Source organism: Grus americana, chromosome 2 (genome assembly GCF_028858705.1).
Source record: "Grus americana isolate bGruAme1 chromosome 2, bGruAme1.mat, whole genome shotgun sequence".
Classification (NCBI taxonomy): Eukaryota; Metazoa; Chordata; class Aves; order Gruiformes; family Gruidae; genus Grus; species Grus americana.
In genome coordinates, this window is record NC_072853.1 from 150,930,621 (window position 1) to 150,955,935 (window position 25,315).

General features: G+C 40.5%; 1 protein-coding gene across 15 annotated transcripts in view; it reads right to left on the reverse strand.

Moving 5' to 3' along the window:
* ABI1 (abl interactor 1) overlaps positions 1-25,315 on the reverse strand; it is an 84,715-nt gene that overhangs the window by 49,741 nt on the left and 9,659 nt on the right. For all 15 annotated transcript variants that reach the window (XM_054817276.1, XM_054817270.1, XM_054817263.1 and 12 more), the window contains exon 2: positions 10,465-10,632. In XM_054817276.1, the coding sequence (XP_054673251.1) occupies positions 10,465-10,632 (168 nt within the window). The remainder of the gene's footprint in view (positions 1-10,464; positions 10,633-25,315) is intronic.

Below are 25,315 nucleotides of genomic sequence, written 5' to 3' on the forward strand. Positions count from 1 at the left end.
AGATAGCACATTTCTGGTATGACTTGGAGGTTGCACCTCCCAAATTAAGATTGTTCTTAGTTACTTCAGCATCTCACTCATCATCACACCAGGCAAAAAATGCCCTGAGTTGGAGCACTAGAACAACATATTTCTACTGTTCATCCACTCTCAAATGCCATGTTTCATCTGCCAAGACGCACATGCAGATCAAGTGCATAATTTCAAGCTAAGTTTATTTTTTTAAAAGACATCCAGGTTTAAACAGTACTTGAATTTCTTCTAATTAAGAGAAATAAATAATTTGCTAGTCCACATGAGCTGGCATGTTATTAGCTTACCATACCTATCAGCTATTAGAGAGCAAAAATATGTACACTGCTCAAAAACTTCAGTAACACCTTTTCCAGCCTAGTTTAGGCGATAAGCCTTATCCACAGTATGTCTTTCAGTCCTGTACTACATCTGGCCATTGCTGCACCTTGCCCAATACTTGACTTAACAATGCACGTAAGAAAATCCTATAAATGGACGAAGAAGGATCAGCTTCCTAAAGATGACGTTTATCCCCTTTCTAGTCAGATAAAGGTTGGTTTGTGCTTTGAAGGCATATCCTGCAACCTTATACAGCCTAGTTTTGAACACAGTTCAAAAATACAACTTAAAAAGAAGAAAAAACAATCCCATAAGACACTGAGTTCAACAAGAATGTAGAATCAAGCTCTTCAGTCATTATTCGATATTTCCTTGTTCTTGTATTTTCAAAAGACAGCCCAACTGACCTTTCCTGAACCAATGATAAGTTTTATTATTTCCATCATGATCCCTCTCAACTCTAAGGGCCCCATCCTACTTGTTCTTACTTTGTATAGAAGCCTGATAGCTTTTAATCACACCCTTGTTGCTCCTGGTTTTGCCACATACAGGAATTTGAGACTGCATGACAAGATCAGGTTGACTTTTTTTTTCTCTTGCAAGCAAGGAACAGAGAAGCTGGTTAGAGAAACACCAAGCTATCCCCATGTGATGCCTAATTGTACTGAGGGATCCATTGTCAATAACCATCCTGGGACAATATGTGAGGGGGAAAAGCTAGTGCTTTTAGGCATAAACAGGTGAAGCTACAAAAACACTGCACACTAGCATTCATACAAGGGTACATTCAGGAAAAAGTCATAGCTATTTAGCAGATTCTTAAAGAGGAAGCAAACAAAATATAAGATCTGTGATCCTATGGTCATGTACTACTTGTATTTTCATGCCCGTAAGATATTATTAGGAACAATATCAGGCAAAACTATTAAATAATATAAGTATTTGCTGGAACCAGGAATGAACATTAGGAAGGAAAATGACAGCTTTTGTAATCTATTTTTAGAAATTGAGGAAAAGGCAGACATACTTTTATGGTGGTTACTTCTACATGCACAGCCAGCATTCCAAATGAGAATGACTGAAAAAAGTGAGTCATGGCCTCCAACAGCTGTCACTCAAACTGAGCTAGTCCAAAACATATTCCAATTTTTCTCAAAAAAGAAAAACCCTTACATGCAGTACAGCTTTTGACCAAATAAATCTACAGTTTTATTTCCACTACCACCACGATGCCCATTCTGTAATGGCCCTAGCAGCAGGGTCAGTTAAGAATCAACAATATTCTCCAGTGGAATAAGTAGTTCTGAAAAAATAATATTCATGGTAACTTATTTCTATTTGGGTGTTTAGCCATAAGTTATATCAATTGATACAATTTCACACATGCTTTTTTCCATTACAGTAAAGGGAAACTTTTCACTTTGTGCTCAGTGACTGCCCCAGTGATGCAGAGGTCATACTGTCCCAGATGATACTGGGGAAGGGATATACACCAGGGCACAGCAGCCACATGACAAGTGTTCGATAACATTAACACAGTTGGATAGATGTCTACATTTCATACACACCTTTTCAAAGTTACAATAAAACAACAGAAGTTGTCCCAGCTTTAGAAGAGCAGCTAATAAGTCATATACCTCCCACGAACTAATAAAAGAGTTTGTTCACTACATATATATATATAAAAAAAAAAAACCTGTATGAGGGCTTTTACAAGACATGCGTAACAGATACCACTGGGTCCCAAAAGGCTGCTAGTAAAGAGAACAAAGTCAAACCAGCAGTATAAGAGTGGTAGAACGTTACTGCTGGCTTATAAAACACTCATGTCATTCATTACTTGATCTGCGGATCAACATTGACTACACACTTTCATGCCCTCCCCCCCAAAAAAAACCCCAGCCAGCAGACAGCACTAAGCAACTCCCTTCTGAATGACACAAGAAGTCCAGCCACAAGCACACAGCAGCACATGTTCACGTGCTCGAGTGGCAGATTATGAAGAGGGGTAGCTTCAGTGATGCAGTACAACCGAGACTCGTCTGCTCCACAATAACCTTCTTGTACTTGCTTTTCCCCTCCTTTTCCCCAAATATAGTCTGCTCAAGCATAACACTAACCAGTTACCATGAAAACCAATGTCCCAAATAGCTGCACTGGATGGCACAGATGTGGTGACCAACTTAATGCTTTGGTAGCTGGCTACCTGCTGCTGTATTGCACGCAATGTTCTTATAACCATCACCTCGTATGCTGCGTTTCCTTTTTGCTTTGCCCTTATGCCACTAAAACATTGACAAAGAAACTCTAATTCCACATAAACCAGCAGCTATTCATATGTGAAGACTGCTGGTTTACTGAGACTTGAAATAAAAGGGAAATTAATTTCAGGCAACAATCTAATCAGATGCTTCTGAAGAAAAAAAGACTCCTTGAAAAGTCCAATATGTGACTTTACAGCAGGTTAGTGACGCATTTCGTTTATGCGTTATTTCTTCCAGATATGAGAGATTTTCATTTAAAAAGATTGCACAAACACCCTTAACTCCTTTGTTGCACAGAATTATCAAAAACACCTTTCAGAGTAATGTTCACAGTCCTGGGATTTTTGGCTTTGATTTCAGAAAACAAGAGGCTGCATCAGGCCTCTTACTTTAGTATTTAGTGAGGTATCTAGAGCTTTTGGCCAAATACCCATTCAGGAGAAAGGAAGTTTTAATGGTCTAAAACACACTGAAAACTATGCATTCAGACTGCCCTTCTATTAGACTGTGGAATGGGAATCAACGTATGAAGGAATTCAGTACAGTCAACGGCTATTTAAGTTAGCAACTTCTATTCCCCAAAACCAGGTTCAAACCCTGCATTCACACACACACACAAGAAGTGGGAATAAAGAATGACAAGAAACAAAAGTTTCTGGCTCAGTTTCTTCTTCTCCATCAAAGCAACTGCCCCATCACAGAAAGGGTGATGGTTGTGGTTGCTCTCTCATAGGTGTTCATAACTAAGTATCACGGGGTAGGTTTTTGGGGGGTTTTTTGTTGGGTTTTTTTGTTAGTCATGTTTTGGTAGGTTTTTTTGACTGCATCAGCTGGACTATACAGGAATTACAGATGGATCCTATGTGTATTCATTTGTGGTCATGAAGGGAATTTCTCAACAGAACAGCTGACAAGGCAACCCTTACACATTATACTACCTTCTGCGCAATTTATACTTATGATGTAGAAGCTGATATGTGCAAAGTTAACCACAATTTTCATAAGCAGGCAGATAACCAGAGCAAGCTCAGTAAAACTTCTCTGAGCCTTGGCCTCTATCATGGAGAGTACAGGAAGAACAGGGTGTGAAGCAAACACCACAGAGATAACCGTCAGCGCTTTATTAGGAGAGGGAACATCACCCAACACAAGGTTAAACTAAACAAAAGGTACAAGTTTTTCACCATATTTAGAATATTTGTGTCTGCTGACATGCAAGGGCAGTCCAAGAAAATCAGAGAGAAGACATTATCTTTCTGATGTATACAACATTAGATAATGCTCTAGTTCCTGCAGAAATACTTAGTCTCTTCACACACTTTAGGGTGTGTGGAAAGGAAAGTTTGTATGGAAGTGAAGTTTACAAGGATTTGTAGACATGGAGTGGCAGTTTCTCCCGATTTTGTAATTGTCTCCCCCCTCACCATTTAGTCTCTATAGCTTATGATGTGCCTTGTAAGGGTACAAAGTCAGCTTTTAGGATATATCCAGCTACTGCTGTTTAACATTGAAGAGTGACACCAGAGGGTAACCTGTTCCAGTGCTGCACCAGCCTCCAAAATAAAAAGGATTTTCCCAACTCCATGTAATAGCCACAATTTGAAGCTTGGTAGGTTAAGTGCTCAACATTACACTGTCGCTACCAAGAGAAAGATTAACTGCAAAGATGACAGAGCCAGACATAAGCATTTGTAGGCTGCCATTACATCACTGCTTTGCTTCCTCTTTGTGATACTGAACAAGCACAACTCCTTCAACTTCTCCATGTAGGCTGCAACCTCCATGTCCCTGACCATCTCAGCATCCCTCTCTGCTGGACTATGTCCAGTTTCCCTAAATCACACTTGACCAAGGCAAGGGTGACACAAAAAACATGGACACAGTGCTCCAGGTAAAGCCTCATCACCGTGGAGCAGATGATAATCACTGCCTTTCATCTGCCAGCCATGATCTTCCCACTGCAGCCCTGCCATGCTGTTTCACTTATTCACATGGCCTTGTGTTGTTGGCTCATGCTCAGCACAGCATCCACCAGCACACCAGCTCCTTTTCAGCAGGATGGCTACTCGCACAGTCACCTCCCAGCGCATACAAACGCACAGGGTTATTCCACCTCAGGTGTAGGTCCTTGCACCTTGCCTAGCTTCTTCTCAAGGTTTTTGCTGGCTCGATCCTCAAGTTTCTCAAGGTTCTGCTGCACTGAAGCTCTGCCACTCAGCATACGAATGAATCACCTTTACTAATTTAGAGTTATCCCCAGATTTTGCTGAGGACATGCTGTCGGTCCTGAATGGTCTCCAAAGAATATTCTGAACAGTGTGGGCTCCAGTATCAATACTGCTTGTTAGAAGTCATTAACCATTTGTTCCAGCTAATTTTCTTCCCAATTAACAGTCCTTTTGTCCAGCCCATATGTTCTTCATGTCAGAGAACAAGATCAGAGTTTTAAGCATCCTATTCTTTTTTAAGTGGCAACTTCAGCGTAAAAGTACCTGGACACATGTCCTTTGAAAACACAGTCATCACTACGATGATCTGGAGAGGTCTTTTGCTCCCATCCATAAGTGTACTAAAGTACTTTACATAACTGTTCCTAGGCATGACCACCCACATTCATCAGCAGATGATTTGTCACATTTTCTACCCTGTTTCCGTTTCTTGGCTTTCAAACATGAATTTGAATTGTGCTGTGATCATATACTACAATCCACGAATGCAGTATCATGTTAATCTAAAGGACAGACACGCACACAGAGTCTGAAAGCTCTTTCCCACAAACTCAAGCTTAAAAAGTCCCCACTGTACGTGCACTGCCTTATGCCTCTTCAAAGATCAGAGACCTGCTGAGCACCTAACAGCTCTTGTGCTCTTCTTCCCTGGCATCAAACACCGGTTATCATGTTCTCAACTTGCTACTACTTAGGAGCTCACCCCTTCAAGCCCCAGAACATCTTCAACAGAGCTTCTCTGAAACTGAATCTACATCAGTCCTGTCTGGTATGCTCACCCAATGGAAAAAGCCTTCGTATTTGGGGACAGGTGTAGTGTGCATGTGTGATTCAACACAGGCTACAGCTGTAAGTTTCAGACATCCTACAAGAACAGATAACATCTATGTATTTCATTATTGCCCCTGACTTTAGCTAGACAACCATACTATAGAAACAGAAGGCATTTGGCTTTCTGCTTGCATGCAGTATTTGAATTCCACATCCAATAAATTTGACATGGATGGTGACAGGCAAGATTCTTCTAAACTAATTCAGGGATTTTTTTTATTTTTTTTTAGTTCCAAAAGCTTCTCACTTTTAATAGTGACAAAAGATGCACATAATTTTTTTGCTCAGAGTTATGCTTTCATATTGTTTTGTAATAGTCCCTATTTTGCATTAGAGGAGAGCTTCAGATGCAGATTTTAACATTGAATGTTTAGGGCTGCAGCATTTCTTGGTGCAAATCATCATTTCTTAAAAAGGAGTCTATTGCTTCCTTCATGCTTCAAGAGGCATGGTTTTAAATACTGAGCTATTTAAAAACTGTTTATGTCCAGGAAAAAAAAAATAGTTGCTACACCCAGTACTGCAGCTGCTCTGACATAAATGTGAGCACTGATCAGTTACATTTTTCAGTTTTGACACAGTAAACAAGGATGCCTCTCTCAACCTCTCTCTCCTCTGACTAATCTGGCTCTGCCCCATCTTCATTCTCTTGAAGTTTGTGGAAGTGAAACAGCAAAAATTGATCTTAAAGTACATGTTTAAGTCAGCTCTTGTTTCTAAGAGGAGAAGGGGAAGAGGGGAGAACAATCAAGCAGCAGCAAATCAAAAGAGCAAAAGAACACAGGCCCAAATTTCTGGAGGAGCAGTTTTCCCTTGTCAAATATTCAAGCTATGAAGAGCTGAATTTTTAACTGGTCTAGTAAAAGACACAGATTTTCAGAATGGAGGGATACAAGAGGAATTTTTAATTTTATTTTTTCAACAATTAACTCATTGTCTCAGGGACCCATGCAAGATTGACACAAATGAACAACATGAGTTTAAACAGCAAACCAGAATTTCATTTAATACACATAGGAAATAAACATAATGAAGCATAAACTGCATTCAGAGCACAAATATATAGTGTCCTGCTTAATTCATCATTGGGGTGCACAAAAAAATCCTGGATTTATTTAGTTGCAGCACACCTTAACATTCAGCATATTATGTTTCTTAAGGTCTTTATTCCTTCCCCACCTCAATGTCCAAGGTCCTCCTTGGTGTCTCCAATTGCAGGCTGACCCTCAGCTTCTCCTTTCCCCTTTCACTGTGCAGTCCATGCATTCACTCATATTCCCTAACATTGCTACAAAAGAAAATACTACCCATTCCAGACACCTTACACTTCACATGCTATGAAGAAAGCAAAATACTTGACTATTACTGTTCAATCTTCTTCAAGGAAAATTTCTTTTTGGTCATTGCAACTGAAGGCAATCTATACCATAGCAGAACTGCTGCTCTGCTATTACCTAGCATTTGTGGATGGACAAGTCAGCAGCGATTGCTAGGAACCACTTGGGGCTCAAATCCTTCCTCCATTGCCTTTTTACACCAGTGTCCCATAGGGAAAGTTGAGATGGCACATCATAACAGTGCAGCACTCAGGCTAGCTCTGCTTTCACATCTTAGATCAAAACTAGCTCAACTCCTGCCTGAAACTTTCCTTCTAAGTATGGCCACTCTCAATGCAAATGAAAACAAAGTGAAGTGCCAAATAGCAACTGACAGAAATACGCAATGTAACCGTGACTGCAATAGAAAGTCTGTAGTAGGGAGTCTAGAGGTGTATATGCCTTAATGAAGCCTTGATGCTCACGTTGGTCCAAAGTATAGACTTGCCATCTTTTTTCCCAAAAAATATTGCCTAACAGGATGATTAGGATTTCTTATACCAGAAGGGTTTGCAAGCTTCTCCAGAATAGTGACCAAGTCTCTGCTCTGTCATATCAGAACAGCTTGGAAAGGTCAAGTCGGCTTCACAAAACTCAAAGTCAGTATCAAGGGTTTAAGCCAAAAAGTTGAGCTATATGTACACAGCTCTGTATATTTCGTATAGTAAATAACTATGTGGCAGGTCACTCAGACCCACACATTACAGTCAAAAGACAGCTATGACTGCAGAAAATACAGATGCAGCTGGGCAGGCTTCTGCTCTGGCTGCTATGTGAAAGCCATTCCTGGAGCTGTTCACTGTCTCCGTGTGCTCACAGCAGTGTCATTACTCATGTGAAGCCTCTGCTTGCTCTCAGCAAGAAACCAAGGTTGAATTAATTTTTTTTTCTATAAAAGCAAGCAAACTTTCCATCTGTAAAATTAAGCTCCAGTAACAAGAATAGAACACACGACTATCACAACTTTTCCTGAGTGCTTTTTCCAGTGAAGAAGGTACATAGCTAGGAAAAATAGAGTGGCTCCTAATCAAGATTAACTATCCAGCCATTTAGGCTGGAGTCCTTCTAAAAAAACATATATAGAGAACTGAAACACAGTAGGGGAACAGAAACTGCCTGCAGGTCAGAAAAGCCGTAGGATTTTCTTCCTTAGAAAGAAGAAAGCCTTTTTTAACCAGTAAAACTATCAAAATGTACCTTATCATCTCACAGATATCTTGCTCTATGTTCCAAAACCCAGAATTGAGTAACTGACTGGCAATGCCTCAGATCTGTGTTTCTAGGCAATACTTCTTTCATGGAGAAGAATTCCATTTTGGAAATATGTTCATCCCCATGCTTTAGTGGCATGAAAATATTCATGACTGATACAAGTACAGGGAAAGACACTCTGGAGACCTCGGAGAATTTACAAACAGTCTATCAAAGCAACTGCATAGCAGATTTAAGATATGCAGTTGAAGCATTTGAGCAGAAACATTTCAAAGCAAATAGCTCAGCTGGTATGTGTGCATTATCTGTATCCAGTTTAATTCTGCAAAATTAGTCTGCAGAGGTTCATTTATAAGCAAGGATTAGTTTCAGGAAAGACCAACCAGGACAGAAACTACAAGCAAGTGACCTTGCTAAACACTGTCAAAAGCTCTACAAAGCACTGATTGTTCACAGTCTTTAGCAAACAGTTCATGTATCAGGTGACTCAATAGCTTTCAGCATAGCGCCTTCGATTCAAGCAGCAAACAGTACAGAGGGTTAACACCTTTTGTGCTAGTATCAAACATTTTGGCTTTTTCCATGGTCAGTCATATCAATGGGCCAATGAGAATTTAACAATCATCACTTCACACACACTGCAGCTCTGAAACACATAAGAAAAGATGTGCTCAGTATAAAAGGACATCCAATGCTTGGGAAAGCCTGTAGGTTCAGTCCTTTATCCAGTCATTTCTTCAGAGGTAGTCATAATCCTAGCATCAAGAAATCTCTGAATACTTGACAGAACAAGAAACTTATCTACAGCAGCTGTACTTCCACCTACTTTCCTGTTTCAGTGGCAGGTACTTTTTAAAAACTTGATATACAGCTTTTAACACTGTGTAGTTGTTAGCACATACTAACTTGACAAGCGTTTTCGAAAGGTTTGTTACTAGGAGGGCCCTTCCACATGCACTGGAATCTTCTCCCTGCTGACATGCTTTCAGTGAATCACTGTGCTGCCATTTAACAGAAAGATTTTTAGAAACCACAATTACTCTAAAAGAACAGTAAACAGGGGTTAGCAGGGCCTATGGGGAGACAGACAGCAGAGGCCATCAGAAGCATTTTCTTTCCAGTATCTAGTCTAAGGTGTACCACTAACAGGGTTTTGGTCGACCAACAGAAGTTTTAAACTCGCTGACTGCACTTAAGAACATTTTAGGTTGAATCCTCTGAGATTTGTTTATGAAACGTCTCCAATAAGCACAGGACATAGAGCCCCAAGATCCAACTGAATTTCAATAAGAGGATACAACAGAGTGGACACTGAGTCCTCAACAACTCACTCAAGCCCACCTCAGAACAGCAATGTTAGGGTGAAATAACTGAGTGGATCCTGCCCCTCTCTTCCTTGGCACCAGCATGGCACTCACCTGATTATGCAATAAGCCACTTTCAGCAAAAAAATGTCTGCTGTGTTTAACCTGTGTTACCATACAATTAGACCAGTGCCAGATCAGGTACAAGGCAGGCAACAGCAGCAACTCTCCCTCCTCAGCAGCAGCCAGCTAGTGTGAAGCTTCAGCCAAGGGAACACAAAGCTGCCACTGTCAGGAACAGAGCTGTTCTTTCCTGTCATCTACTTCCACGTCCTCCCTGCATCAACTCTAGCAATACTGCCACAGTACAAGTCAGGTCAGCTCACTCATCCAAACTGCTTTGGCTTGGACAGGTAGTGGCAGCACATGAACCTCTCCCTCTCTCCACACAGCTCATGAAATTACATCCTGCAAGGGTACGAAAATGAATGAGATTACTGCATATGTTGCAACACTAAATAAAATATCACTACTTATATGGTACTTTATCTGGATTTTCTTTAGAAACAGAATCCTCTCTACCCCTCCCTCAACTGCAGCTTCAGATCTTGGAATCTTAATTATTAACTCCTGCTTTAAACCAAATATAATCCTCATGTCTCTTGATAAAGGAACTGTCTTATTTCAGTCATGACCTCCATCACAAGGTGGCTTTCATAAGTATTAAGAAAGCCTTACCATCTTCCATCATGTTACTCAGATAATTCAAAGAAGTCAACATAAACTAACCAGCTCAACAATACCAGAGACGAGATAATGCTTGCTCCAATGTTGTCAGTCCTCTATCAAAAAACAAAAAAAAAAATTTTATAAAAAAAGGGATAAAAAGGATTACCTGGGAGATATGGTTAATGGAGGACTCCATTCTCCGTAGCTGGGATGCTTGGATGTCCAGCAGTTGTAATACATTGTTGGCCAGTGCATTGATCTGATAAGCAACACTGGCTAGAGATTGAGTTGTGTAGGCTTTGGTCTCTTCTAATGCTTTCCTTTTATCTGGAGCCTGTAAAGCAAAAGAACAAGAGGTTTCCTTAAGGCCAGGAAGAGGGTGGGGGAAAAAGGACAGGAACAAAAAATACAATTTATATTTAGAAGAATCTGTAATCAAGAAGATCTGACTGTGCAAAGTACTCTATCTGCATCTACATTTAGAAAATTCTCAATAATAAGGCCCAGATAAAGAATTTGAAAGATATTTAACCATATTAACATTACATGCCAAGCAACAATTCATTCAGTAGAAAAACCAACACTATCATATTTGTTGGAGTCGAATTTCTAAAGCCTGCCCAATCCTTCATTTCCAGAAAAGCCTCCAATTCCCCAGGAACGCTGAAATGCAGCTCTCACCATCTCTTATGAGGTCATGCAGCCCAAGCCAGCTTAAGACAGAAAAATATTTTCCCACAGTTGGGTGTCCCCTACTGCACATGCCACCTACAAAGCCAACTCTCCAGCTATGCTGGCTACTACTCCCACAGTCCAGAAGGGTGAGCAGAGCATCAGGATAGCACACACAGAGGGCTTCTGCATGCAGGAGTATTTGTGAAATTCTCTCTCCTCACGTAAAAGCTTCATAAACTTTCCTTGACAGCTGAGAAAGTTCAGCATTGACTTAGAAGACACACATATTTTGAGGTATCAGAAAGGAACAGAGCTTCCCTCCAAAGGGCAAAAATATAAGGAAAGGATCACTTTCCCACTGAAATCACATCTTTCTATGGTAAAGTCCTCAATCGCTCCCTAATCAGAGGGCAGGTTACTGTCCAAGATCGACAAGCACTTACATGACTTGAATTGCATGGCCCAAGTGAGTGTATTCTCACTGGTAGAATGGGAGGTACCAACACCCCCTCCACCTGGAAAATAAACATGCACCCACTCTGAAGTGCTCCCTGTATCACCGCCTGCGACCTGGCAGTGGAGGCCATGTACTTCATCTGTTATCGAACCTGCAAACTGCAGCTATCCAGAATTCTCTTTTCTTCCCTTTGTAGGAAAGGTGCTCTGCATAAGGAAGGATTTGCAGTACACGACAACTCAGTGCTCACATAGTTTCTTCCGTGTTTTATTTATTTGTGAAATAGTCGGTTGACCTCAGCAATCAGAAGGAAAGGTTTATACTAACAGTCCCTTCCAAATGGACTTCTGTCTGGGGTTTCTGTTGATTTCTTTGAATAACACTCAACATACACACTGTATGCAACAGTTACAATATTAAGAACAAAGTCAGGAAACAAAGAAATTCCATTTGCATTGTACTGAGCCCTGTGTTTTCCAGTTTCCATGCACTCATTCTTAAATCTTGCCTCTTATTTCTTCACCTCAATGTTTTAGTTTAACATCCGCAAATGTTAAATCAGCCCCTCAGTTAAAGTATGGGAAGATGCAACAGCTAATAAAGAATCCTTCTTGTCTCTCTCGCTTTAAGGAGAAAACCAGATGGCAAAGCTGCTCATATACATTATGAAGTTGCATCATGACCTAAATACTGCCACATAAGCTATGCTACCTTTTAATTAAAGATTTTTTAGACAAGGGTAAATTCCCCCCCAGTCCAGGAAATTTGTTCATATTCATGATTATCATTCCTAGCAGTGTTTTAACACATATTAGAACACTTGGTTAATGCCATCCTTCAAACGGATTCACATACAGATGCCTTCTACAGTGTGAAGCAGCAAGAACAGTTTAATGCAATCTGTTGCCAAAAGATAAAACAGCTATTACATGTACTAAGGCCACACTATGCAAAACTCCATTTTTTTAGTATTTCAAACAAAGCTACCTTTCACCTAAAAATAACATTGACATTTCTAGCTGTCAGAAAACATTAGTAAGAGTCATTTTGCTCCTTTAGGAATTAAACTTCAGAGGTGAAGGATCTGTAAAACAACTACTAAAGGTGCAAGAAACAAGTTTCCCAAAGCACCCTGACTTTCTGAAGAGGCATTAAAACCACCACTAGCAGTGACTTTAAAAACACTGTCCTACTGAGATGAAGCCTGCAGAAAACAACTGATCATTTGTACTTGAACTTCTACCACTCTGGACGATGGTGAAAATGCAGGTAACAGCTTCAGTGATACCTGAAATAAAACATTCTCTGAACTAGACACAGCCAATAAGGCAGTCACAGTGTGATTCTAACTTTATATAAAGTCAAGCATGGATCTGTAGCCCTTACTCAAACAGTTTTCTTATTACAAAGTTTCAATTAAATAATGTTAGGCTTAACACTAACAGGTTACAAAGCCACAGCACTCAATTACTGAGTGTTGTCAAATGAGAAAAAACTTCAGTGTATAAAAAGTTTCTTTTCTTCTCTAATGATTTGTTGATAAAATGCCTTGGCCTGATTTGCCTAAGCACCTCACGTTTTAGTTATTTGCTCAAATGACTAGTTTGGCAGCGGGATTAGATGAACATAGTTGTGATGCGGAACGTATTTCATGTCCTAGCAGAATTAGGTTAGAAACGCTTTCAAGCTTTGCAGATAATTCAGGCAATTTCAGCTTGCAGTTTAACATTTTAGATTAGAACTAACTTGACATATAGTCTCTTGCATTTTTTAATTAGAACTGCTGGCACCCGCAAGATATAAGTTAAAAGCTTCACAGCCAAAGAGGGAGGGAGGAAGGAGAAGCCAACAGCTATGTGGCAGCAACAGGAGGGAGCCAAGACTTCCAACGTTCTTCAACCATTACTTTCATCTCCCTCTTTGAGCAAAAACTAAAAGGGCTATAGAAGATAATGCACATGTTTACAGGCCTTCAGATACTTCACTGTAATACAATACACCAGTTGACTATTTAAATTTAAAGACACACAATGCAAAGGCTGTCAACTGACTTGTTTTCCTAATAGTTGAGAATTACTTTATGATCTCATATTAAAAGCTTCAGAGATACTGTTGTTTCTCCAGTAGTCCTTGATATAAATGGAAGTTTGAGTGTCCTTTAGTAGCAAAGTGAATATTCTTCAAATCCAGATCACCACAGCTTTTGAGGTTTCCCTCAAAGTAAGCTCCCTCCTGTATCCCCAGTTCACCCTTAACAGTCACGTTACTATGGCAAAATTGCAGTTTGAAATTGCTTTCACATAACTAGGCCTAATACTAAAAAAAGAAAACCTCTCCTACAATCCAAGTGGATCCATAAAGAGACAGTTAAACTTGCATGGCATTCCACACTGCATATCATGCATTTTTGTCAAATGCAAACTTGTATCAAAGCTTCCTTAAAAAGTTTACATAATTACTATAACCAAGTCAAAGCTGATTCTGTACCCAAGCTATTGCCACAGTAAAAAGAGTAGGAGCTTATTTACTGATTCTTCAGTTCAGTGACACATCAAGGTCAAATGATGAGGAACTTGTCCATCACTAGGCAGCTGATCTTTACAAGTCACATAGTCAATTTTTTTCTTCCCCTCTCCAAACTGCCACCCACATAGGCACATCCCCACAACAGGATCTGCGCAGTGTTCAAACCATCTGCCCTCCCAGCTTTCCCTGTCTTGGCTAATTCCCACCATCTTCTAGTTCATACAGCACGCAACTACACATACAAGCTTCCACCAAAAATCACACAAGCTCACACTGCAAAGCGTCTTCGGAAGCCAAAATTCCTGTTGCAAGCACACCAGTCCATACCCTCATTATCTGTTTTCTGACCCTTGTTTTCCCTCTTTCCACCTCAGTTCCATTCACTGTACTTGAAATGCCCTGTAAGGCAAATGCCCCACCAGAAGAAATGGCTCCATTTGACAAAGGTCAGAAAGCAGCTCACACAAGATCACACCAAGACTGCCTGCCCTAGCAGAAACAAATTGATTTGCCTCCTCAGTATGTGATACGTGTTGCTCCACATTTTTCATCTTCAGCTGTTGGAATATGTGCAAACTCAAGCACACAAAAACCCATCCAGGAAACTACTAACAGAGCACTGCCCTAAAACAGCCAAATAATCACTAAGCTAAACAGAGCTGTTAACTTTTCAGTGCCCAATACCTGTTCAGATGCTTGGCATTCTGGTTCAAGGGCTTGATCGCTCTCAGCAATCAAGCTGCAGGAACAGCTTTACAGTTGGATTTATATGCCTTTGTTATTGCTCATGCACATTTAATGAATTCAACAGTGCAGTACATCCATGTTTGCTTCACAAGTAAACACAAGATAATTGTTTAGTTTTACATCTTGGTTGTCTTTTTAAAAAAAGCTTCCACCTTTCATTAACTGATTAAAGACAAAATTAGGATTACTACAATCAGTTGCCACATGGATTTAGCAATCTATCATGTATCAGCATTCACAGAATGCAACTATGCCAAAGACATCAATACACCCATTTGTATTCTCTTTTGTTCCTGTTGTCACTTATCTATCTTTGATGTTTACAGAATACATACTTCCTGATAAGACAGTACAGTTGAGGTTTCAAAGTTCTGCTTCTTTCACTAAGGTCTTGCTATTTTAGCTCAGAGGTGTGGTCCCAACAAACTCAGGAATGAAATTTTACTAAAAAACCAAAAACTATAAAAAACAAACACCCAGACAAAAAACTTTTAGCTACAATCCACAACCCCTCGTTTTTCAAGTCAATTAGAAATACTTCTATAGAATGGTGAAGAGATGCATCCAGGCAGTAGCTTGGAGACTCCTACATATCAGTACATAACCTCCCTGAGAACTAGCTGGGGACGCTCCAAGGTGGAAGGAATGTATTTCTGAAAAGTGGCTTCCCTACTCAGAAAACAGGAGCGCTCAAACCTCCCTAAAGCAAGAGCTTGTAACATTATGTGGAACTTCCAGATGCATCTATGAGTTTGAAATAGCTGCTTCACTGATCTGATAAGTCAAAGCTGGTCTGAAGGGTTTATTTGTTACTTCTGACTACTAATGGCAAATGGCTTGGGCATTTCTAAAACTATTCACAATGTATGTTCAGCTTAGACCAAGTATTCTTCTTCCAAGCTGCAGTAATGTGTTTCAAAGGTTTAAATATGCCATACACACTAGATAAACGTTTACCTACTGAGCCAAAATTCTGATTTTGAATATAAAGCACCATAAATGCACATATCACTGCAAATAACTGAGGAGCTACATACTGAAATAGGTAGCCCATGGATACAGGTTCCCCCTTATCCATAGTTCATGAAGCTTGTTAGACTGCTGCGTACACACGCTGCACTGTGGTAGACTTTTTGGCTGTTACTGATAGTTATTACATCAGAATATCAGTTATAAATGAGAGAAGAAAGTCAAACTGGCATGCCACAACAGCAAGTGCCACAAGTTTCTATATTCTTAAGAACTTTCAGGAGCCAACTACCTACCTGGAAGCTATCCAAGGAGATCTAAACAGACTGTGGTTATTACTAGCAGGTGCTCAGCAGGGAGCATTCAGGATTTCTCTCATCACAGACATAGCCTTAAGGGACATACATCATTCTAGAGTGGCAGGGGAAACTAAGGCTTCAAAAGTTACAAACAGGAGTTTCTTACACTACGTATGCCATCCAGGTAAGGACGGAGTATGAGTCAGATGTGTCAATTGTCTCCTGGAACAGGCTTACTGTGCTCATGCCATACAGCAATTTCATTGAAGAAATTCTCTCTGCAATGCGTTAGGCTAGCATTTACTTTGAGGGGATGATGCACTGAGTATTTCCCAATATCCACAGTGCTATATTAAGCCTGGTATTTACCTGCCTACAAGTTACAGACTGTTCCTCACTGATCAGCACCTCAATTACCCCACTGGAAAGTGAAGTAAGCCATCAGGAGAGTTCAGAAGTTTAAGCTCAACCTTCATCCAGCATACTAGCACAAGAGACATCCTCCCACAGCACCATAGATAAGACTTCAGAGGGTCACCAATACACTTCATCTCCTGTTTGTCTTCCAACATAATCAGTCCCAGATCAGCCACCATTGGTGTTCTTGTTACTGAAACCATCTGCTTTGCCATTCATATCATTACTATCATCAGTAAAAACACTGTGGAAAATTTAAAAAGAAAGCACTTACATGGGGACAAGGAACAGGAAAGGACTTCATAGAAGCACAGCCTGATAAAACAACAGGGCAAACTTAGCCTCTGTACAGAGGGGAATAGAAGCCAAAATATCTTCCAGAGCACAGGCAAATATCAACTAAAACTCTGCATCACAAAGATCAGTACTACAATATGTGCAGTAGAAAAATGTCCAAGTGTTTTACTGAAGTGATTTGCCATAATTCATCATTTTGTTGTACTTTTCTACCATTCCTGAATTTGTGTGGGAGGCTGAAAGCTCAAGATTTTAATTACCCAATAGCTTGCAAGCTATTAATAGCAACATATTGCAGTCACTGAACATGTCCACCTCCTGTCCAAGACCTTCTCTCCAGGGGACTGGCAGTCAATCCTTCACTGACAGTGGAAACAAGAAATAGAACAGACTATCCAACACACCTCTTTCTATTTGACATCACTTCTCACTATGTGTAGAAGTATCAAAGCTCTCAATTACTGAAATAACTGGTTGTTCCAGAAGCATGAAGGAATTTAAAGACAGGGGAGCACAGAAGGATGCCTAACCATTCAGAACAGTTCTAAAACCCCAAATCCCCCTCACTACAGTAACCCCAAAATTAAAACCAGGATGATATTCTTTGAAGTTCATTCAGTAAGCCGTAATGCTTCCCATCTGAGACAGAAATCCTCACCACACACAGCCAGGCTAGCATCTACAATTCAACTCAAGTGAACTTCCTTCCAGCATCCACAACAAAAAGGCCCATTGGTATGAAATAATACCGTGTCTGCTGAGTTTCTCCAAGATAAGATGCAGTAATTCAGCTACACCAAACACAGAGGAACTGGTAGAACTTGAAATCTCTTCTCCCCAGGTAAAAGACCTTGCACAATAAAGCTGGCATTCATTCAAGGCACCAGGCGATAAGGTGATCACCACCACAGCAACAACCACACCACAGCCCACAAGCAAGATTTCACTCTATTTCTGTTTAGAAACACTATCTTGACAAAAATCATGGACTAGTCAGCTATTCCATCTCAAGGATCAAGACACATACCAAATTACTGTAGTTTAACAAACACGTAGGACAATGTAGCAAGCACTGCCTATAATTCACAAGCTCCGTTTCAGACAGGCCCTTCCCCCAAATCCTATACACGCTAGACAGTCAGCTAGAAGCAAATCCTTCATTTCCATCAATAATATTCCCCTGACCAGTCCTGAATAGCCTTGATAGCAAATTAGCATTTCTATGGGCCGAGACCAATTTAGCCAATCTGCCTGTGTCCTTGCAGATTTTCCTTTTACTTGAAAGTTGCTTCCCCCCCCCGCCCTGTTGATTAACTATTAAAAGAAGAGTCTCAATTTTTCTAATCATTATCTCTTTTGGGGAAGGTAGAGGGAGAAAGGTTTCTTCATTAAGGGGAGAAATTAATTCCAAAGGAGAATTTAAGAGATATGCTTATATTACATATACACACACACCCAACAGTGGTAAAAGTGTATGAGTCTTGATAAAAAAAAAAAGATGAATATGTATACTGATGTTTCTAAAAAAAAAAAAAAAGTGGTTAACTTTCTAAGACACATTGAAACAGGTTATCATCAGATCTTAGCCTGTTGTGACCTGTGTGTACACAGCAGAGAGCCATGTCTGAGATTAAGCTTCCAATAAATACCTTACCCTCATACGTGTTTTTTACTTAGACAAGTCCACAAGATGTAGCATTCACAACACTGACGCAGACTTTAATAGGTCTGTAAAGGAGGGCAGAAGTAGCCTACAAAAACCACCTTTAAAAAAACCCAAAAAAACCCCCCAAAAAACCAAACCAGACACAAGACCACTAAATAACTTTAAAAAAACAACTTAGGAATTCCATTTTAATCCAGGCTGTGAACATTATAGCAAGAAATGAATCTATCCAATAGGAGAGCGATTTACAAAGCAATGCCGACTCTGACAGATGGAGCCTGGGAAGATATGTGCCAGCTGCTCTGTTAGCAGCATTTTCTGACCAATGCAGCAAACAGTGTTCATGTTGGCTCTAGACTAAACCACTCCTCTTATTAAAAAACAATATATATATATAAAAATATTGTTGAAAGCACAATTTTCAATTCTCCTGCCAAATCCAAGAGAGATGTCATAGTAAACATATATGTTGGCACAATCCATTGTTAATGTCAGTTGTTACAATCTGTGTATAAAACCAAAATAGCATGCAACACTGAACTAAAGTGACAGAAGCAGACATACCCACATGTCATTTTCACACAACCCTTGCACATTGAATTAGTAAGACTTCAAGACTGCATATGCAGCAAGCTTAAAAAATTTAGTCTGAGTCTTACTTTCTGTGTTTAACATGATTTAGATAAAACAAGCTACAGGACAGAAACCACATCTTTCATTCCTGTAAAGCACCGCACAATATTAGCATGTGTACAGTTGCTTCAAAATTACGCTTTTAACTTCCTTGCAGTGCCTATTATTTCCCTTATGACATCAAAAACACAAAATTCTTCAGAGCTGATGTCAGAGCCTGCTTTGTGTCAGAGACATGAGCCAGACCTCCAAACACAGACTCATGCCACCCTCGGACTATCAGCCAGGAAAAGAAACCCTTGGCCCTTCCAGAGCAGTCTTCCTTCTTCAAAACTAAGAAAGCTACTCAAGGCTTTGGAGCATATGATTATTTCAGCACTCTCGACAGCAGATAATAGGGAATTAGAGAACTTACAGTCCATTTGTTTCCTTATATACTGTCTCTCAAATATTGATCTTTTGTTTTCTGCTTGTAACAGGGCTTGAAATTAGAATGGCTTTCTGTTTACTTTCTAAAAGTGCCAGCACCCACCCACAAGTTTTAGCTCATCTAGCAAGGACATGCTCACTGATATGTCCAAGACTTATCTTTCCTTCTTTTGGGGGGGGGGAAACAGGGAAGAGACATTTTAGCATTTATTAGTTACCTTAATATCCTCTTCGTAATACAGTGGCAGCAACACAGAACCTAACTGGAGTGAAAAATTGGAACTGGGTAGATTTTCATGCCATGCAAGCCTTTGAATCAAGACAGCTCAGAGTACCCATTTTAGGGCAAAGCTCTTCAGCTCATCCTGTGTGAAAATGTTTCTTTTCATAATATCAATAACAGTGGCTCCTTCTATGGATTTTATTTACCTCTTCAGTTTACTCTCAAGGACTGGTGAGTGCTCAACACAGTCAAAAGATCTTATCTCAGTTCTGACAAATCAAACTGAAGCAATAAGCCCAGAATACTAGAATAAATCTGTATCTGAAGACAAGCGACAAGCTAAAATTCAATGACCTTTTATAGGTAAGCTTCCAAGACTACCTTTCTGTCCTCACTCTCTAGCCCTCCCTACCCTCTATGCAGGCCTAGAATCATACCAGACAGCATTGAGCAAGCAAGGTTAAGACAACAAGATTTAGCATAAAGGATCAAATTGCAGCATCACCTCAGCGTGTCCCTAGTATCACAGATTATATGTCAACAGTGCTCTGAACCCATACAACAGGGTAACCTCAACTGCTGTTTGCAAGACAGAGACATACTGAACGTCAGCATCTGCAGAAGGGTTGGTCCAAAAGCAAGCAGGCTCAAAGCTATGCTCTGCACCACAACGGGTTTCTCCGCATAGAGATGTCAGAGATGTTGTAGGACAATAAAGCAGGGAGGGAAGTGGGGAAGGAGAGCATGGAAAGTCATTAGCAGGCCTGTCCAGCTCCAGGAAGGATCTCACAGCACTAGAATGTAGAGCCAAGAGTTACACAGGCCTTCTGACATCCAGCAAATGTCTGGACTACGAGCGTTCCTAATTCAGGAAGAGTTCTCATGTTTAAGATAGTCACTGTCGACACACAGCCACTGCCCAGATTTTACAGTTCAGGCAGTTCCCAAACATCACAGTATTTTTAAAACAAAGAAGAAAACAATGACCAGTACAGGGTCAAATTCTCTTCTCACACTTCATAGCACTACCCTGCTGACTATTTAGTGTGTGGAAGATCAATATACTCACTCCAGCAGGAATCCATCCAAGGGCTTGCACGTACCTCAGAACAGTGGCGCAACGTGCTTAGACCAGAAACCAGTGGATCCTCAATTTTGTAGCAGATTGCTTCCCAGCACAGGGCATACTCTCACATAGCACACAGGCTATACAGTGATCTCACGGTAATAAAGTAATGGACTGCAATACAAGAACTGATTGTTTGTACAAGAACTTGCATGTAAGAGGAGAAAAAAATCAACCTAATTTCTGTTTCAATCTGATCACATAAACAGTTGCTAATAGTGCCTAGACTTTTAGATACTCCTGGACCTGACTGTAAAATTTTTATCTGATAGTGGTTGTAAGCACTACATCCAGTTTCTTTTTGAAGAATTACTTTTCATTATGTTAAAATTTGAGCCTATGGTTAGCAAGAGAATTCCAAAACCTTACATACATAAGCTCATTTGAATACTGGGTTATTTCAATTGCAGCAAGTAGGAATTTAGCTCCTCAAAAAAACCAAAAACACACAAAACAACAAAACAGATGGCTCAGAACAGAGAAGAGAAAGAGACGGAGAGAGGAATGGCAAGTCAATAACATACCATTATTTCTTTCCCCAGAAAAACATGACCAGGATAGTAGGTAACAAAAAGTAAGTATGGAAATCTCCAAATCTAGCAACAGATAAAACTTAACTTACAGAAACCAACAGAAGACAGAAAGCAAGTTCTTCAATAGGAAATGGAGTGTTAAATTCAGGAGTGAGGGGGTTGTTTTTTTAAACAATGCCCTTGGAGGGAGCACTGCTGTGGTGCTAGTTAGCACAGCAATTGAGTAACTTTTCCTAGAAATATAGCTGCAATGCCTCTGGCAGACACAATTACAGCAAAGTTTTCTAACCCATGTTGAAGTTCCACTGGTATTTTGAAGCTGCACCTTCACATGCTTTTAATGCTTCCCCTTCATGTACAACAGAGGAGACCAGCTTTAGGCAGATGCAGGAAGTGCAGAGAGTCATACAGATGACAGCAGTGCTCGCACTTCCATAAAACCAGATGCATAAGAATAGTCACATCCACATCGCTCCCCATCCCCTGCCTCCGGCAGTAACACAACCCCTGAACTATTCTATTTCAGCACTTCTAGTAGGGCCACCAGAACACCTTGCTACTATCTCATCTGTAATTAGCTTGGCAGATGAGCGGCCTTATGACAGCTACAGAGGAGCTGTGTTCAGAGAAACAGTCCTTTCACAACAGGAACACATCAGCCACAGATGCATATCCACCCATACCCACACTGCTGTCTATCTGCATATCTGTGCGCCCCAGAGGAAGCTGAGCACCTGCCCTCGTTTAGTTAAAACACAGGGGAGGACATGCACAACCGTGGAGCAGCATGTGGGACAGTGTATCTGGCATATCCAATGACTTCAAGCTTGGGATGGCCTCTCTACACTGCAAGAGAGGCAGAAGTAGTAGTGCAAGCAAATTATATGCCAATTAAGTCTGCTAGCAAGGCTTAGCTACCAGAGATAAGATTCCTACTACAATGCAGGCAAGCCCAGGACTGGAAAAATTACATTTCATAAGCTCTGTTTGAAACATTTTAAATTAAAACAGCAAGAAGCAGCTGTGCCAGTAGCAAAAAGAAGTTACACCCTAAAAACATGCTCTCAATTTAACCAAAGAATATACAGTATTTACATGTAAATAAAATCCTGCATGAATAGGGGGATGGAAAAGGAAATACTTTATACAAAAACAGCCTAAACCCTGAAGATATGTCCAAAGCAAAACCCTGAAGATATGTCCAAAGCATAACCCTGAAGATTGGTCTTTTTACCACCTCCCCTCCTAACCAGCTCTTACGAGAGGAACTGCTTTTTGGCTTCCCACCTTGTCGGTTTTTTAAAGGAAATTGGAAACCCCCCCCCCCACCTTTTCTGTTCAACTACAGAAATTCATTTCCCTAGTCAAAGAGAATTTTCTTATTATCATGAATGGCCACATTTTTGCACCCATTATACTTAATGATGGGTTTTTCTTAACTTTCACACAGTGGTTAGGCTGCATTTAGTCATTTTCTGAGGAGGCAAGAAACTTTTTTTTATCTTTTGCTCATTATTTATGGTCTCTATTTGCATAACACCTTCACAACTGCTCCATTAAACACCTCTTCCCCTCCAAGGCCAATTTTAAAAAGACTCCTGCTTTATGAGACTGACAAGCATGACTCACAGTATTCCCCACGTTCATTCCCACAGGCCTCATGGGACGTTATACAGCCAGTAAGTACCTGCTTCAGTTCATACTCCCTCACTCCCAGAGCTGCTGCAGTAACCCCTTACAGCAATCTGGGAAAAAAGTAAAGCTACCTCTCTAGCTGTCTGCTGTAGGTAGGAAGCAAATAGTAACAGTATTTGTTTTTAATGTTGTCCTTCTACCACATCACAGTCAGCAAGAGAGAGTGGCTGAAGGGAGGCATGCTGCGAAGGAGGGTTACACACTCTCCCCCATTCCTCCTGTGCTTTTACTCCTACCAGAAACTTAAGAGTTGCTCAAGACCCTCAACTTGCTTTTTAATCAGCCTTCAAACCATTCCCATTTTCTGTCAGCAAGGCAGAAAGTTATTCAACATAGATTATTTTTTATCAATTCTTAAGCCCTTTCCAAGGAACATGCTCAAATCCCCCACGTGTCCCACATTCAGGACCAAAACCAGCAACTTTTGTCCCCTCAGCAGAGGAGCAGCCACCCACAGGTACCACATCCCTGCATACTTGGCTCCTGTCCCCAGTAAACTAGCCTCTCTCATAATTACAACAGATACCTCCCTCAGTCTCTGAATGGTAAATATTCACTGCAGAGTACTGACAGGAGCTGGTTTTACAGTTCTTGTTCATGGATAGTAGGTTTCCAAAGAGGGAATGTGTGCTAGAAAGCCTTCCATTGACTGTTATCCTTCTCCATGGGTTTAAAGGACAGACTGCTAAAGAGGAATGAAATACATATCTAGAAATTACAGTCACTACTCAAAGTGATACAAGACTTCTTACAAAGTAAGCAGCATTGTAGGACCCCAAGCTTCAATTACATCTACAGCAACAACACTTTAACATTCAAAGCTAAAGACACCTTAGAATTTAGATACAAAATCTGTTGCTATTTAAGACAACATGTACTTGCAATGCTCCCAGACAAGTCTTAGGACCACTGCGGCAACCAGATCATTTCAGTGCTGGGAGAACATACGGTACACTGCAGCAGGAAACACACCCACAGTATTTGAAGAGAGCCCTTGTAGAGCCAAGCACTTCCAAACCAGACACACATTTTATCTAACACAGCTAAAGCCAGGAGTTTGCATCACAGAAACAATAGCTCCTCCCAGAGATTTGGAAATCCTGCAAGTCAGCCAGCAAATCAAAAGCCGAACAATCCCCAGCCAGGTCTCCAAGGATCTTGCCAACATAAGTGCATTGATCCATCATATCTCTATTTGTTAGTCCAGTGCTCTCTGGACTGGACTGAAGCATCATCCAAGCCACCTGCCACAAGGCCTCACAGTGGGAATCCTGGAGGCTATAATCAGATTTGATAAAAACCCTTCAGGATCAGGTCCAGCTCTGCTTTGTGAATACACACCTACTAATGTATGTTAACAGAACACCATTCCCCCAACACATCCACCTTTCCCTCACTGATAAGAGGTCCAAAGCCCTTCAAGCAGAGATGTTTTATTAAGCCCTTTCCACTCCTTGGTCTCAGAGTAACAAAAGGACCAGCTTCCTGAACAAGACAGATATCTTATAAAGGAAAGGCCTGGTCACATATATCTAAGAGGCCTCAAGAATTTTACAATTAGACAGAATCACGTCAATCCCATTACATACTGTGTCTCTCTAGCTGTGTCAATAAAGATAATCTAAAAAAAGAAGCGTATATAAATGCCTCCAGTAGCTGCAGATTTCAAATTATTCAAACTCATGCTAGTAGAAGCTGTTTGTCTGAAAGGTATCATGGAAAATGGATACATAATTTAAGTTGCAAGGCAGTAAAAATATGCAGTTAAATAATAGAAAGAGATTAATTAAAAGAAATAGGCAAGGGAGAAGACATTTTCAGATGAGATCTGAAATGAGACTGAAAGGCAGTAAGGTAGAGAGCAAGCATGCAAGTCTGGTTCAGAGGCAGATGCTGTGATGAGAGCACTCTTGCGTCAATGGCAACAGAAGAGAAAGTCCACAGTATTTGGCAGTGGGAGAAGAGTGAGACAACGGGTCTAGGAAATGGCCTGCAGCAAGCAGACAGGAACTTCAACAATGAGAGAGAAATCAGCAAATTCACATTGAGATAGCAGGCTAGGAGAAACACCTGGAAAGAGAGAAATGTTGTCACTAGTAATGTTTAGTGATGTAATAGTGACTAACATTATCAGGTGTACGAACGGGAAAAGACAAGCCGTGGCATGGCATTCTGCAGCTTAGATGCTACTGAAGTAGTCTGATGCAACTGCCTAGACACCTTGTTCTTCTCTTGTCTATTTGTTTTATACAGACAATTTCTTACCTTAGACTCCAGAAAACACAGAATTATTGCATGGAGACCACAGCTCAAGTACTAATTTGT